The following is a 17,210-nucleotide window of genomic DNA, read 5'->3' on the forward strand; positions in this document are numbered from 1 at the left end:
GGAAATTTAACTCATTAATTCTACCTTGCATCAAATGAAATAACCATGAATCGTAGAAAAAAAACAACTGATTAACCCGTGTCCTTCAGGGAAGGGAACCTCCACCCCATGTACTCTGGCCTACAGGTGACCCCATTTCCAAAATACACGGTAGACTCTTGATGCCCATCAAGGCAACTGGAGATGGGTTCGGTTGCTGGATACTGTATGCCAAGGTATGAAGCACCTGCACTGCTTGCTTCAAAGAAATGGCACATGTAGGGAACGATCGAAGCAGGTGTTTGGAAAAGACTGTGTGAGTGACCTTATTGACTTGCTGAAAAGGGATTCATTCATTCTTTCTCTCTCTCTTTCTGTCTCTATTTCTTTCTCTCTCCCTCTTTCTTTCTTGTACAAATGTTTGTACAAATTTCTTCCTATCAAAAAGCAACTGTGCTTGTTGGAAAATGTTTTTTTTCTGTTCTGTAAAATTCTCCTGTTAATAAAAGGAAGTTTGCTGCCAGTCAGTCTGTGGAATACAGCTGAGAATTGCCCGTTTCTGACATGGCCTTAATGTTTTTGTCTGATATTTTTTCGTCTGTTATTTTACAGAGATGTTAACCTATTTCTTTGGCAACAATGCAGCTGCAGTTATGGAATTACTCATTTTAATCAATTCCCCACTAAAATAATGGATCGAGGGAGATCATGGATCTTAATGCTGTCAGCATTTATTTCTAAGCTCATGATTTTAATTATGCTGCAGGACTCCTTTAATACATATACCAATTTGAATGATTTAATTCTTCTATTCTCATTCTAAGGAATGCTGCTTGCGATCCCCATGGGCCCTAATCCGACTATTTCCTGTCTCCACAGTTCTCTGTGTCAATTAACGCTTGGCTAGTCTCACTTAACAAAAATACCAGTTATCCTTGAGTTCTCTGGTTAGCTATCAAACGTTTAAACACACACTCCAAGGCAATAGTGCTGAGAGACTTTGAGAGGACACCCTCCTGATCTATAAAAGGATCTCAAAGAAAGACCTCCCAGATATAAAGCAGCTGTTATGTCCTTGGGACATCTAAAGACATTTAAATACTTTCAAAATGTAGTCACTGTTGTAATGTGGGGAAATGCAGTAGACAATTTGCACACAGCAATCTCCCACAAACAGCAGTGAGAGAAATCACCTAATAATAAAGGAAGACTTGCATTTCTATCGCGCCTTTCATGACGTCAGGACATCCCAAAGTGCTTTGCGGTCATTGAAGTACTTTTGGAGCATAGTCATTGTTGTAATGTAGGAAACACAGCAGCCAATTTGCACACAGCAAGCGCCCACAAACAGTAATGTGATAATGGGCAGATAATCTGTTTTTGTGATGTTGATTGAGGGATAAATATTGGCCAGGACACCGGGGAAAACTCCCCTGTTCTTCTTCGATACAATGCCTTAGGATCTTTTACATCCACGTGAGAGAGCCATCGGGGCCTCGGTTAAACGTCTCATCCGAAAGATCCCTCTGCACTGCCTCTCTGACAGTGCGGCACTCCCTCAGTACTGCCCCTCCGACAGTGCGGCACTCCCTCAGTACTGCCCCTCCGACAGTGCGGCACTCCCTCAGTACTGCCCCTCCGACAGTGCGGCACTCCCTTACTGCCCCTCCGACAGTGCAGTGCTCCCTCAGTATTGCCCCTCCGACAGTGCGGTGTTCCCTCAGTACTGCCCCTCCGACAGTGCGGTGCTCCCTCAGTACTGTCCCTCCGACAGTGCAGCACTCCCTCAGTACTGCCCCTCCGACAGTGCGGTGCTCCCTCAGCACTGGCCCTCCGACAGTGCAGCACTCCCTCAGTACTGCCCCTCCGACAGTGCAGTGCTCCCTCAGTATTGCCCCTCCGACAGTGCGGTGTTCCCTCAGTACTGCCCCTCCGACAGTGCGGTGCTCCCTCAGTACTGTCCCTCCGACAGTGCAGTGCTCCCTTAGTACTGCCCCTCCGACAGTGCAGCCCTCCCTCAGTACTGCCCCTCCGACAGTGCAGCACTCTCTCAGTTCTGCCCCTCTGACAGTGCAGCACTCCCTCAGTACTGCCCCTCCGACAGTGCAGCACTCCCTCAGTACTGCCCCTCCGACAGTGCGGCGCTCCCTCAGCACTGGCCCTCCAACAGTGCAGCACTCCCTCAGTACTGCCCCTCCGACAGTGCGGCGCTCCCTCAGCATTGGCCCTCCGACAGTACTGCACTGGAGTGTCAGCCTGGATTATGTGCTGAAGTCTCTGGAGTTCAACTTGAACCAACAACTCGTGACTCCGAGGCGAGGGTGCTACCCACTGAGCCACGGCGGACACTCACTGTTGTTTTCGGTCTAGTCTGACACATGAGTGAGTTGAAATCTCCTTCGTAGATTGCTCTGATTTACCTTTTTTTATTCTATTACAGCTGGAAAGTTATATCCAGGATAACATTAAATCTGAGATGGCCCAGATACAGCAGAATGCCGTGCAGAACCACACTGTGAGCATGCTGGAGATTGGCACCAACCTGCTGAGCCAGACGGCGGAACAGACCCGCAAGCTCACTGACGTCGAAGCTCAGGTAATGTACCGCCTCACACTGCTCACACTCACACTGCTCACCATACTGCTCACACTCGGCACACTGCTCACACTCACACTCACACTGCTCACACTCGGCACACTGCTCACACTCACACTCACACTGCTCACACTCGGCACACTGCTCACACTCACACTCACACTGCTCACACTCCGCACACTGCTCACACTCACATTCACACTGCTCACACTCACACTGCTCACACACCGCACACTGCTCACACTCACACTGCTCACACTCACACTGCTCACACTGCTCAAACACCGCACACTGCTCACACTCACATTCACACTGCTCACACTGCTCACACTCCGCACACTGCTCACACTGCTCACACACCGCACACCGCACACTGCTCACACTGCTCACACTGCTCACACACCACACACCGCTCACACTCACACTCACACTGCTCACACACCGCACACTGCTCACACTGCTCACACACCGCACACCGCTCACACTCACACTGCTCACACTGCTCACACTGCTCACACTGCTCACACTCACACTGCTCACACTCCGCACACTGCTCACACTCACACTCACACTGCTCACACTCACACTGCTCACACTCACACTGCTCACACTCACGCTGCTCACACTCTACACACTGCTCACACTTACACTGCTCACACTCCGCACACTGCTCACATTCACACTGCTCACACTCACGCTGCTCACACTGCTCATGCTCCTACTGCTCACACTCACACTGCTCACACTCCTCACACTCACACTGCCACACTGCTCACACTCCTCATAGTGCTCACACTCCTCACAGTGCTCACGCTCACACTGCTCACACTCACCCTCACACTGCTCACGCTCCTCACACACACTGCTTACACTCCTCACACTCACACTGCTCACACTGCCACACTGCTCACACTCACACTCCTCATAGTGCTCACACTCCTCACAGTGCTCACACTCCTCACAGTGCTCACGCTCACACACTCACTCACACTGTTCACACGGCTCACACTGCTCACACTCACACTCACACTGCTCACACTCACACTGCTCATACTCACACTCACCGCTGCCTTCGAAAACTCTGCTGCCCTTATCTCAAGTCGCATCAAGTCCCACTCACCCATGGCCCCAGCGCTCGCTGACCTACACTGGCTCCTGCTCCTGCTCCAGATATACTGCTCATAAAATCATAGAAATTTACAGCACAGAAGGAGGCCATTTGGCCCATCGTGTCCGCGCTGACCGACAAAGAACTATCCAGCCTAATCCCACTTTCCAGCTGTTGGTCCATAGCCCTGCAGGTTACGACACTTCAAGTGCACATCCAAGTACTTTTTAAATGTGGTGAGGGTTTCTGCCTCTACCAGCCTTTCAGGCCGTGAGTTCCAGACCCCCACCACCCACTGGGTGAAAAATCTCCCCTCAAATCACCTCTAAACCTTCCCCCAATTACTTTAAATCTATGCCCCCTGGTTGTTGACCCCTCTGCTAAGAGAACAGGTCCTTCCTATCCACTCTATCTAGGCCCCTCATAATTTTATACACCTCAATAAGGTCTCTCCTCAACCTCCTCTGTTCCCATGAAAACAACCCAGCCAATCCAATCTTTCCTTATAGCTAAAATTCTCCAGTCCAGGCAACATCCTCGTAAATCTCTTCTGCACCCCCTCCAGTGCAATCACATCCTTCCGGTAATGTGGTGACCAGAACTGCACACAGTACTCTAGCTGTGGCCTAACCAGTGTTTTATACAGTTCAAGCATAACCTCCCTGTTCTTGTGTTCTATGCCTCGGCCAATAAAGGCAAGCATTCCGTATGCCTTCTTAAACAGCTTATCTAACTGGCCTGCTACCTTCAGGGATCTGTGGACATGCACTCCAAGATCCCTTTGTTCCTCTACACTTCCCAGTGTCCTAACATTTAATGTGTATTCCCTTGCCTTGTTAGCCCTCCCCAAATGCATTACCTCACACTTCTCTGGATTGAATTCCATTTGCCACTGTCTAAATACTTTTTCCCCATATCCCTTCATTCCCTCACCCAACAAAAATGTATCGATCTCAGTCTTGAAAATTTCAATTGAACCGTAGCACTCACAGCCATTCGGGGAGTGAATCCCAGATTTCTCCTAACCTTTGTGACCTACACTGGCTCCAGGTCTAGCAATGCCTTGAGTTTAAAATTCTCATCCTCATGTTCAAATCATTCCATGGCCTCACCCCTCCCTTTCTCTGTAACCTCCTCCAGCTAAACATTAGGAACAGGAGGAGGCCATTCAACTCCCTGATCCTGTTCCGCCATTCAATTAGATCATGGGTGATGTATACTTCCACTCCATTTACCTGCCTTGGCTCTATGTCCCTCGATACCCTTACCCAACAAAAGTTTATCTATCTCAGTCCTGAAAATTTCAATTGATCCCCAGCACCCACCTACATTTGGGGAGAGATACATAGATTTCTCCTAAGGATAAGGGGTAAGCCATTTAGGACCGAGATGAGGAGAAACTTCTTCACTCAGAGAATTGTGAACCTGTGGCATTCTCTACCAGAGAAAGTTGTTGAGACCAGTTCGTTAGATATATTCAAAAGGGAGTTAGATGTGGCCCTTACGACTAAAGGGATCAAGGAATATGGAGAGAAAGCAGGAATTGGGTGCCGAAGTTGCATGATCAGCCATGATCATATTGAATGGTGGTGCAGGCTTGAAGGGCAGAATGGCCTACTCCTGCACCTATTTTCTATGTTTCTATGTTTCTACCCTTTGTGATCTACATTGGCTCCTGATCCAGCAATGCCTCAAATTATAAATTCTCATCCTTGTTTCAAAATCCCTCCATGGCTTCAACCTTTGCTATCTCTGTGACCTCCTCTGGTCCCACAACAATCCGAGATCTCCCTCCTCCAATTCTGACCTCTTGTACATCACTCCGCCATTGGTGGCCGTGCCTTCAGCTGCCTGGGCTCAAATCTCTGGAAATCCCTCCCTAAACCACTCCGCCTCTCTCTCCTCTTTTAAGACGCTCCTTAAAACCTCCCTCTTCCACCTTTCCTAATACCTCCTTACGTGGCTTGGTGTTAAATTGTGTCTGATAATGCCCCTGCAAAGCACTACGTTGAAGCTGCTATATAAATGCAAGTTGCTGTTATTGAAACATCCAGGAATTCTCCGTGTCTATCACTGCTGAACTCGGTGCAGTTGAAGAGCTTTCCAATTAGTCCCACTCCCCCCGTTCTTTCCTCATAGCTCTACAAATTATTCCTTTTCAAATATTTATCCAGTTCCCCTTTGAACATTGCTATTGAATCTCCTTCCGCCACCCTCCCATGAATGGATGTTTGTAACAGCGTGGATGAAATATGGCCACAGTTTTGGTGAAGCTGGGTGATGACGTGTATCCCAGGAAAGGTCAGCGTCTACAGGACAGGAAGGAGAATCAGGAAAAAAAAGGCAACGTTTCCATTTTGAAATAAACATGCAGAGTCTGATGAGGAAGTTAATTTATTCCCTACATTACAACAATGGCAGCTCTTGGAAAATACTTCATTGGCTGTAAAGCGCGCTGGGATGTCCTGAGGTCGTGAAAGGTGCTGTAGAAATGCAAGTTCTTTCAGAATAAGGGGCCACCCATTTAAAATGGAATTGAGAAAGAATTTCTCCTCTCAGGGGATCGTGAATCTATGGCATTCTGTGTCCCAGAGAGCTGTGGAGGCTGGGTCATTGAATGTATCTAAGGTGGAGAGAGACAGATTTTTGAACGATAAGGGAATAAAGGGTTATGGGGAGTGGGCAGGGAAGTGGAGTTGAGGCCAGGATCAGATCAGCCACGATCTTATTAAATGGCGGAGCAGGCTCGAGGGGCAAAATGACCGAATCCTGCTCCTATTTCTTATGTTCTTATGTGAGCCTTTCTTTTAGTGGAATAATTGTGACAAGAGGGTACATTCAAGGTGCCCATGGGAGACATTTGAAGTCAGGACCCCCATATAAACTACAGTAATAGCCCAACAGATGCCTCCCCCTCTCCTCTGGCTGAAATATAGCGTCCGAGACCCTCACTGTCAACCGGAACGCGTGAGCAAGCGGAGAGGAGAGTCAGGCTCCTGGACAGGATTGGACTAAGTTGACTGCAGCCCCACTAGAGAGATCAGGGAGCCAATCAGAAAAAGTGACCAAATCAAACAGTCAAATTGTTAGATGGCGCTGAATATGCCTGTATCACGTGCAATTAAATTGAATCTTAAAGGGTCATTGTGCAGGGGGAATTGGATAACTGGGAGATATTTCAAGGGACGAATCCCATCAGCATTCAAGATGTTTCCACTTGTGGGGGAGTCCAGAACCAGGGGCCATCAATCTAAGATCGTCACTAATAAATCCAATGGGGAATTCAGGAGAAACTTCTTTACCCAGAGAGTGGTGAGAATGTGGAACTCGCTCCCACAAGGAATAGTTGGGGTAAATAGCAGAGATGCACAGAGGCTGGATAAACACACGAGAGGGAAAGGAATAGAAGGATATTCTGATGGGTTTAAATGAAGTAAGGTGGGAGGAGGCTCATGTGGAGCTAAAACACTGGCATAGAGCCTGTTTCTGTGCTGTACATTCGATGTAATGACACGGTATTTACAGCACCAACAGACCATTCGGCCCAACGGGTCCGTGCCGGTGTTTATGCTCCACACCAGCCCCCTCCCACCCCTCTCCATCCCCCCCACCCCCCCCCCCCCCACCCATCACCATATCCCTCTATTCCTTTTTCCCTCATGTGTTTATCCAGCTTCCCCTTAAATGCATCGATACTATTCGCCTCAACTCCTCCCTGTGGCAGTGAGTTCCACATTCTCACCGCTCTCTGGGTAAGGAAGTTTCTCCTGAATTCCCCAATGGATTTATTAGTGACTGTCTTATATTTATTGCCCCGAGTTCTGGTCTCAACCGCAAGTGAAAAAAACCTCTTCTCTACATCTACCCTCTCAAACCCCTTCATAATAAAGACCTCTATCAGGCCACCCCTTTAGTCGTCTCTATTCTAGCGAAATGAGCCCCAGTGTTTAGTCTTTCCTGATAGTTATAATCTCAGTTCTAGTATCATTCTCATAAAAATTTTTTGCACCTTCTCCAGTGCCTAAATACAATTTTTATAATATGAAGACCAGAAGTATTCACAGTACTCTGTGTGGTCTAACCAAGGGTCTATACAAATTTAACATAACTTCTCTGCTTTTCAATTCTATCTCTCCAGAAATGCTCCCCAGTGCTTTGTTTGCTTTCTTATGGTCTTATTAATCTGTGTCGCTACTTGTAGTGATTTGTGTATCTGTGCCCCCAGATCCCCCTGTTCCCTATTTAGACGTTTACTTTCCAAGGAGTATGTTTCCTCCTTATTCTTCCTACCAAAATATGGCACCTCACACTTATCAATATTGAACTTCATTTGCCAATTACCCGCCCATTCTGCAAGTTTATCAATGTCTTCCTGTATTTTGTCACAATCCTCCTCTGTGTTAACTGCACCTCGCAATTTGGTATCATCCACAATTTTGAAATTGAACTTCCGATTCCCGAGTCCAAATCGTTTATGTAAATGGTGAACAACAGTGGATCCAGCAGCAATCCCTATGGAACACTGCTTCCCACCATTTGCCAATCTGCGTAACGACCTTTAACCCCTACTCTCTGTTTTGTAGCGAGCTTGCTATCCATTCTGCTACTTGTCCCCTGATGCCACATGTTCTGACCTCAGTCACGAGCAATGGTCCCTGTAACTTTTTGGGTCCCCGTGTGGCCCCTTTAAGGGGGCACAGGCCATTCGCAATACCACACAAGCGCGGTGTTTACATTGAAAAGCCAGCTAGGCCGGTTCCCTGGAACACTGCACGGCCAAAGAAACATTGGTCACAAGTCTATTATTATTGAAGGTTTTTTGGAAATCCAAATAAATTACATCTACTGCATTGCCCTTATCTACCCTTTCTGTTCACAGAATTCAATGATTGGTCAAGCATGACCTTCCCTTTTTGGAATCATGTTGACCACTCTTTATTATATTTTCAGTGTCTAGATATTTTTCTATTACATCTTTGATTAAGGATTCCATTACCTTTCCTACTACCGACATTGAACTAATTGATCTATAGTTCCCTGGACTTGTTCTATGTCTCTCTCTATATATAGGAATCACATTAGCTGTCCACCAGTCCTCTGGAGCTATTCCCTTCTCTAATGATTTTTTTATATATGTGTAATAGTGCCTCTGTTTTCTCTTCCCTAACATCTGTGCAGGTGCAATCCACCCAGACCAGGGGTTTATCCTCTCTAAGTTTGACTAGTTTATCAATTATCTCCCCCTTTCTATCTTAAATGTCTTTATATCCTGTTTGATCTCTTCTAATCTCATGTCCACCACGTTAGTTTCCCTGGTAAATACCGAGCAAAGTAATTATTTCATATTTTTGCCATTTCTCGGTCACTCCCTGTGAGTTTATTGTGACTTGATCCCGATCCTGATTTTCCTTTTGTTTTTTATGTGTCTGTAGAATACTTTACTATTTCTTTTTATATTCCTTATTTAATTTTGTATTTTGCCTTTGCCTTCCTAATTGTTTTTTTTTACTTCTTTCCTCACATTTTCGTATTCCCTTTTGTCATCATCTCCTTAATTGTCCCTGTACTTCGGGGCGAAATTCCATGCATTTGCACCTCCCATCAGCACCCCCAGGGGGCGCTAATGGGAGGTGCAAATGTATTCCCACCGGGCGCGGCACTGACAATAACTCCCGCTATATTGGACGGGAGTTTAGCGACGGCGCTACGCCATTGCGCTCGATCTCCTGCGTCCGGAGACCGTGATGTGATCGCCGCGTGCGTCGTCCCGTTAGCGCCCCAGGAAAGAAGTGGAGGGCTTGATTTAGCGCTCAACTTCCTTCCGGGGGTGGTAACACAAATTATTTGCGAGGGGGGGGGGGGAACTTAATTCCTGGCGGGACTGTAATAAATGTCTCCCCCCAGTGTCTGCCTTTTCCTTTAGTTTCAGTGTTGCCCTTGTCGCTTTAATCATCCATGGCCTGTCATTGCTGGTTAGTGGGATATGTTTCTCCAGAACTATTGATCACCGTTTTAAACGTTTCCCACTGCTGTTCTATTTGTTTATCAGTCAATTTTTCCAGTTATTTTTCCTAGTTCCTTTCTCAATCGCATAAAATCAGCTTTTTTTTCCAATTTAGTACTTTGGTCTTTGTCTCAGTTCTCAATCTCGATCTTAAACTAATTGTGTTGTGAAAGGACAGAGTTTTGTAAGTGCAGTCCGTTGCTAGGGATCCGATGACACTGCACTCCAGGCTGTACATTATATTTTATTGAATCTGTTCCAAACCCCTCTGATCTGCTTTATTCCCCCGACAAGGCTTTCAGTGCGGGACCGCGGGTCACGGAGATGGGGCAGCACTGGTTGGCCTGTCGTGGTTGTCGTGGTGAGGGCAGTGCATGTTGCCGAGATCCTGCATGGAAGGATTAACAGTCACAATATAATCACCACACACTCTGGGTGATCATGGGCAGGCAGCAACTGGTTGTACAGCAGTCAGTGCAGGGTACAAATAACACAGCAATCCACACAGTGAAGCCTCTTGGCTCACCAATCGTCTCCGACAGGTACAAAGAAAGAACTTGCAATTATATAGAAAGTTTGTCACCGGAGATGGTAAGGCGGAGACCATTGCATCTTTTAAAGGGGAAGAAATAAATATTTGAAGCAGAAGATGACACAAGGTTATGAGGAGAGAGCAGGGCAGCTTTGGATAGCTCCAGCAAAGAGCTGGCACAGAGAGGAATGGCCTCCTTCAATGCTGTAAACCTCCACGGTTCAATGTGTGAGCCTTGACAGTGAATGTTGGCAGGTTATACAGCTGTGGAAGCAATCTGAATGATAACAGGGCTAAAAGGGTTAAATTATGCATAGACTCGGCTTGTATATCCTGAGTTTAGAAGATTGAGGGGGTGATAGGCTCGAGGTGCTAAATGTTAAAGGGATTCAATCGGGTAGATACGGAGAATTTATTTGCTCGAGTGGAAGAATCAAGAACGAGGGGACATAATCTTAAAATTAGGGCTCAGTCTGCAGTGAGATCAGAGAGCATTTGTTCATAAAATCGGGAAATCTGGAACTCGCTCCACAACAGGCTGGGGATCAATTGCAGCATTCATTACTGAGATCGACAGATTTTTGTTAGCTAATGGCATCAAGGGATATGGAACAAAAGTAGGAAAATGGAGGTGGAGGCAAATCAGCCATGATCCAACAGGATGATGGAGTGGTAACGTCAGCACAGTGGTTACGTTACTGGACTAACAATCCACGGGTCTGGACTGACAATCCACGGGTCTGGACTGACAATCCTCGGGTCGGGACTGACAATCCTCGGGTCTGGACTGACAATCCTCGGGTCGGGACTAACAATCCTCGGGTCTGGACTGACAATCCTCGGGTCTGGACTAACAATCCACGGGTCTGGACTGACAATCCTCGGGTCGGGACTGACAATCCTCGGGTCTGGACTAACAATCCACGGGTCTGGACTGACAATCCTCGGGTCGGGACTGACAATCCACGGGTCGGGACTGACAATCCACGGGTCTGGACTGACAATCCTCGGGTCTGGACTAACAATCCACGGGTCGGGACTGACAATCCTCGGGTCGGGACTGACAATCCTCGGGTCTGGACTGACAATCCTCGGGTCGGGACTGACAATCCTCGGGTCGGGACTGACAATCCTCGGGTCTGGACTGACAATCCTCGGGTCGGGACTGACAATCCTCGGGTCGGGACTGACAATCCTCGGGTCGGGACTGACAATCCACGGGTCGGGACTGACAATCCTCGGGTCGGGACTGACAATCCAGAGGCGTGAATTCAAATCCCACCACAGCAGCCAGGGAATTTAAGTTCAATTAAATAAATCTGAAATTTTTTTAAAAAGCTAGTGTGAGTAATGGTGACCATGAAACTACCAGATTGGCGTCAAACCCCATCGGGTTCACTAATGTCCTTTCGAGAAACCTGCTGTCCTTACCCAGTCTGGCCTATATGTGACTCCAGTTCCTGAAATGGCCCAGCGAGCCACTCCTTTCTATTCAAGAACCACTTGAGGGCAATTAGGGATTGACAATAAATGCTGGCCTTGTCAGTGACCTTCACACCCCAGAAACAAATCTTTAAAAAAGGCTCAAGGAGCTGAATGGTCTCCTCCTGCTCCTATGCCCAGCAGAGGTCAGCTAACTCAATACGGTCAGGGCTGGAAGTCAGAGTGTCCACGGTGTGTACGGGTCTGTGTCACACCATGGCTTCTTTACCAACTGATGCACCAGGGGAGTGAAGGTTTATCGTAAGTAAAAAATCGTAGCACATTAATATCTGCTAACCTCTTCTACTGGCTTTGCTGATTTGTTCAAAGTTGGATGTGTAGCTGAGATTAGCGCAATGATGCCTTGTGAAAGTTCGATGGATTCCAGCCCTGGTGCAGCACGTTGCTGTCCCCTGTGTAATTCATGCACCTGTGAGTATGCTCACAGCTTTGTAGAGCTGTTGAGGGGGGCACTTGATCTAATGTCTATTTTGTTCCCCCCCCCAAAAGAGTTGTAGAGCTGTTGACCAAGTCCCAAAATCTCCCTCTGGAGCCTGCGCCTCACAAATTAAGCCTCCTCCGGGAAATCCCCTCCGTGCCTTTCAGTTCTGCGTGGAGGGGATTCCTGTATGGGCTGCTCCTGCACACTCTCCACATTGCCATTCTCGTCTGCCGTCCGGACACGCCATGACGCACCATCTTGCAATCCGGAGGAGGCGGGGGTCCCCAATAGAGTGCTCTCTAGGCGGGAGTCCTCCCTCTATTTATTGGGGACTTGGCCTGGAGGGTGGTGCACGGAGCAGTCCCGTGCAATAAGTTTTTAAGTCGGTTCACGGGCTCCCAGGCCGCCTGTAATTTCTGCGGTCTAGAGGAGACCGTGTTCCATGTTTATGTGGAATGTGTGAAGCTGCAGCCCCTATTCCATTATTTGAAGGGGCTGCTCCTCAAATTCTGGTTGCAGTTCAGTCCCACGCTTCTGATCTTTGGGCACCCTGTGCGGAGGGGAGCGGGCAGGTCGGAAGGCCTCCTCGTAGGACTGCTCCTGGGCACGGCCAACGGGGCCATCAACCGGTCCAGGCAGCGGGCGGTTGAGGGGGTCATTCAGCCCGACTGCCTGCCTCTCTTCCACGGTTACATCCGGGCCAGGGTGTCCCTGGAGATGGAGCACGCGGTGTCCACCAGTACGGTCGCCGCCTTCCGCGAGAGGTGGGCGCCGGAGGGACTGGAGTGCATCATCACCCCTGGCAACCAAATTTTAATTTAATTTGATAAAGTTTCCAAGTTAATTTGGATTTATGGGTTTTAATGCCCTTTTAAAAAGGGGGTAATTGATTTAAACATTCAACTTAAAATAGTTGTAGAGCTGTTGAATTGGGAGTGGCTTAGCCAGTCACGTGATGTTCACAAGACTCAATAAAACCCCAGCCAGTTGGGTTCAGGGGATCCACGATGGGGCAGGTGGTTGTGAGCCTGGTGAATGAACGGGTAATGTGTAGTGTGATTGTTGAGCCGTTGCTAATAAACCAACTAGTTCTTAATAGCAATGTATTGCTATGATTTCTTAAGCAAAGAACCCATGAAGCAAATACGTTACTCCCTGCTCACCCGCTGTGGCGAGGGCTCCCTCCTGTGGCGAGGGCTCCCTCCTGTGGCGAGGGCTCCCTCCTGTGGCCCAGCCTCCCTCCGGTGCAGGCTGAAGGCGCCTGCAAAGAGGTGACCACTACTGTATATGGAGAAAGAGTCAGACTAAACACTGTGAGCTCAAAGAAAAGTGGGACCTTAGTCTTTGATTGCAGGTCTCCAGAGTGCCTCTCCAACCTGTGAGGCCTCCTTAAATACCTGTGCTCCCAAGGGATTATGGGATCCCTTGGGACTCCAGGGGATGAGCCCTCTGGTGGCTGTACAGAGTAAATACAAGTCCACATATATAACAACCACGGCTCCAGAAAAAGTGCTCCATAGATCCTGACTTTCTCCGGGAATATCAGGACAGCAGGGTGTCCGCTGCTGGTAACCTCGAACTCTCAACACTTGGGAACCGATTTAAAGAGCGGATTGCGGAGAGGGAAGCATTGGCTACAGGGCAAGCAAACGCTGGGTGTGTGGGAAAGCCGATCACGTCAGAGCTGCGTAATCCTCAGGGAGACATGCTCCATCAGATCTCCCTCCCCCCACCGCTCCCCTGCCTCTGCCACATTAACCACCATTTATTTAGCGCTTTCCAACATCCTAAACATCCCAAAGAGCTGTACAGCCAATGAAGTACTTTTTTGAAGCGTTGTTACTGTTGTAATGTAGGAAACACGGCAGCCAATTTGAGCACAGCAAGCTCCCACAAACAGCAATGTGATAATGATCAGATAATCTGTTTTTAGTGATGTTGATTGAGGGATGAATATCAGCCCCAGGACACCAGGATAGTTCCCCTGCTAGTCTGCCCTCAGTACTGCACTGGGAGTGTCAGCCTAGATTTATGTGCTCAAGTCTCTGGAGTGGGACTTGAACCCACGATCTTCTGACTCAGGCAAGCATCTATTCCAGTGCTGGGTACCAGGGATGCCTCATAGTTCTCCCATTCAGCTACAGGTATAACTCAGGCCAGAGAGAGCACAGGGACTAGTGCAAACACTTCACAGAGGGCCCATAAAGAAAAAGAACGTTTTTGTACAACTTGAATTTATATAGCACCTTTAATGTAGTAAAGCCTCCACCTCAATAACATCGTCCGTCCCCATGCCTGCCTCAGCTCACCTGCTGCTGAAACCCTCATCCATGCCTCTCGACTATCCCAGTCTCTCCTGGCTGGCCTTCCACCCTACACCTTCCCTAATCTTGTGCTCATCTAAAACTGGCCTAACTCTGCCAAGGAACAGCTTTAGTTGTGGGTTTAAGCCCCACTCCAGCAATTTGAGCACTTAAATCCAGGCTGACACTCCCAGTGCAGTACTGAGGTGCCGTCTTTCGGATGAGACATTAAACTAAGTCCCCATCTGCCCTTTCAGGTGGACATAAAAGATCCCATGGCCACTATTTCGAAGAAGAGCAGGGGAGTTATCCCCGGTGTCCTGGTCAATATTTATCCCTCAATCAACATCACAAAATCTGGTCATTATCACATTGCTGTGTGTGGGAGCTTGCTGTGCGCAAACTGACTGCCGAGTTTCCCACATTACAACAGTGACTACACTTCAAAAAGTACTTCATCGGCTGTAAAGTGCCTTGGGACGTCCTGAGGTCGTGAAAGGCGCTATATAAATGCAAGTCTTTCTTTCTATTAGCGACAGACATGACTGTAACTGAACCAGCTGGGCAGGGGAGGGTCAGTGGGATCAGCATGGTGGGTGGGTGGGTTAGGGTGACAGTCAAACAGGTTGTTAGTTGAAACAATACAACACAATGAGTGAGAATCTGTCTCCCACCCACCCCCCGCCCTCCCCAATCCTACACAGGATATTAAATCACCAGCTGTGTCCTTTGTTCGCAGGTTTTAAACCAAACATCAAGAATTGAAATTCAACTGTTGGAAAATACCCTGTCCACGAACAAGCTGGAGAAACAGCTGATGCTGCAAACCAACGAAATCAGCAAAATCCACGAGCGGAATCGGTAAGGCCCTGCTCCCTCCCGGCCGTGGTCCGGTAACCCGCAGAGTGTTACTGGGAGCGGGGATACTCCAGCGCTGACGGGCTGTGTGTGGGAAGGTCGGAACCACGGCAGTGTTCGGGCTCAGAACCGAACTCGTCAACCCTGAACATCACCGAAAGACGTCACCAGTGAGCAAGTCCTCCTTCCTCACTGGCCCATCATTCAATCTAACTGCCCCTTGACCGATTACAGAGTTTAGGCCTTCACTCTCTGACCTAGCAAAAAAGGTCCTTGCATTTTCGATAGCGTCTTTCATGACCAATGTTCCCTCTGCACAGTTAGCCGTGGCTCAGTGGGCAGCACTCTCGCCTCTGAGTCAGAAGGTTGCAGTGGGTTCAAGACCCACTCCATGGACTTGAGCACAAAAATCCAGGCTGACACTCCAGTGCAGTGCTGAGGGAGTGCCGCACTGTCGGAGGGGCAGTATTGAGGGAGCGTCGCACTGTGGGAGGGGCAGTACCGAGGGAGCGCCGCACTGTCGGAGGGGCAGTACTGAGGGAGTGCCTCACTGTCAGAGGGGCAGTACTGAGGGAGCGCTGCACTGTCGGAGGGGCAGTACTGAAGGAGTGTCGTACTGTCGGATGGGCAGTACTGAGGGAGTGCCACACTGTTGGAGGGTTAGTACTGAGGGAGCGCCACACTGTCGGAGGGGCAGTACTGAGGGAGTGTCACACTGTTGGAGGTACCGTCTTTCGGATGAAACGTTCAACCGAGGCCCCATCTGCTCTCTCAAGTGGATGTAAAAAATCCCCATGGCCACTATTTCGAAGAAGAGCAGGTAAGTTATCCCCGGTGTCTTGGAACCAATATTTATTCCTCAATCAACATCACAAAAACAGATTATCTGGTCATTATCACATTGCTGTTTGTGGGAGCTTGCTGTGCACAAATTGGCTGCCACGTTTCCTACCTTACAACAGTGACTGCACTTCAATAGTATTTCATTGGCTGTAAAGCATTTGAGACATCTGGTGGTCATGAAAGGCTCTATATAAATGCAAGTATTTCTTTCTTTTTAATTGTTTTTTCATGCGTGGTCCCTTTAACTGGCTGCGCAGCCCATTCAAACCTCCGCGCACCGCGGATTCTTCCACGTAACAGCCGGTGAGCGGCCTGCGCAGGACTTCCAGATCGCTGCATGGGCTGTGCGGCCACACAGCTTAGTGGGAACATTGGTCACCGCTGCAGGACATCCCAAACCGCTTTATGGCCAATGAAGTACTTTTTGGAGTGTGGTCACTGTTGTAATGTGGGAAATGCAGCAGCCATGGCCTGAAGATTCATCCTCAATTCCTGGAGACTGCGTCGTTACCTGGGAAACTGGATGGCGATAGTCCGTCCGCCAGCACAGGGCAGCTGCAGCCCTTGTCACTGGCAAGCCGTCCTGTTAGACTGTGGTGTGCCGAATGGGTCTTTCAAATATTAGTACAGCTTTAAATTCAAACTTCACCCCCCCCCCCACACCGCCCCCAACGCCCCCACCATCCTGTCACCCTGCCCCATCCTGTCGCTCCCCCAGCCCTCCACCCTGCTGCACTCCCCACCTGCTGCCCCCCCACCACACGTCTCACCCCCCCCCACCCGCTGCCCCCCCACCACACGTCTCCCCCCCCCCACCCGCTGCCCCCCCACCACACGTCTCACCCCCCCCACCCGCTGCCCCCCCACCACACGTCTCCCCCCCCCACCCGCTGCCCCCCCACCACATGTCTCCCCCCCCCACCCGCTGCCCCCCCACCACACGTCTCCCCCCCCCCACCCGCTGCCCCCCCACCACACGTCTCCCCCCCCCCCACCCGCTGCCCCCCCACCACACGTCTCCCCCCCCCCACCCGCTGCCCCCCCACCACACGTCTCCCCCCCC

The 17,210-nt window shown here is 49.2% G+C and overlaps 1 protein-coding gene across 1 annotated transcript in view; it reads left to right on the forward strand.

The window, feature by feature from the left end:
• Positions 1-17,210, forward strand: part of angpt4 (angiopoietin 4) — a 109,378-nt gene that overhangs the window by 42,935 nt on the left and 49,233 nt on the right. The window contains exons 2-3 of the mRNA XM_070895136.1: positions 2,420-2,575; positions 15,186-15,307. Of these exons, the coding sequence (XP_070751237.1) occupies positions 2,420-2,575; positions 15,186-15,307 (278 nt within the window). The remainder of the gene's footprint in view (positions 1-2,419; positions 2,576-15,185; positions 15,308-17,210) is intronic.

This window comes from Pristiophorus japonicus, chromosome 12, assembly GCF_044704955.1.
Source record: "Pristiophorus japonicus isolate sPriJap1 chromosome 12, sPriJap1.hap1, whole genome shotgun sequence".
Lineage (NCBI taxonomy): Eukaryota > Metazoa > Chordata > Chondrichthyes > Pristiophoridae > Pristiophorus > Pristiophorus japonicus.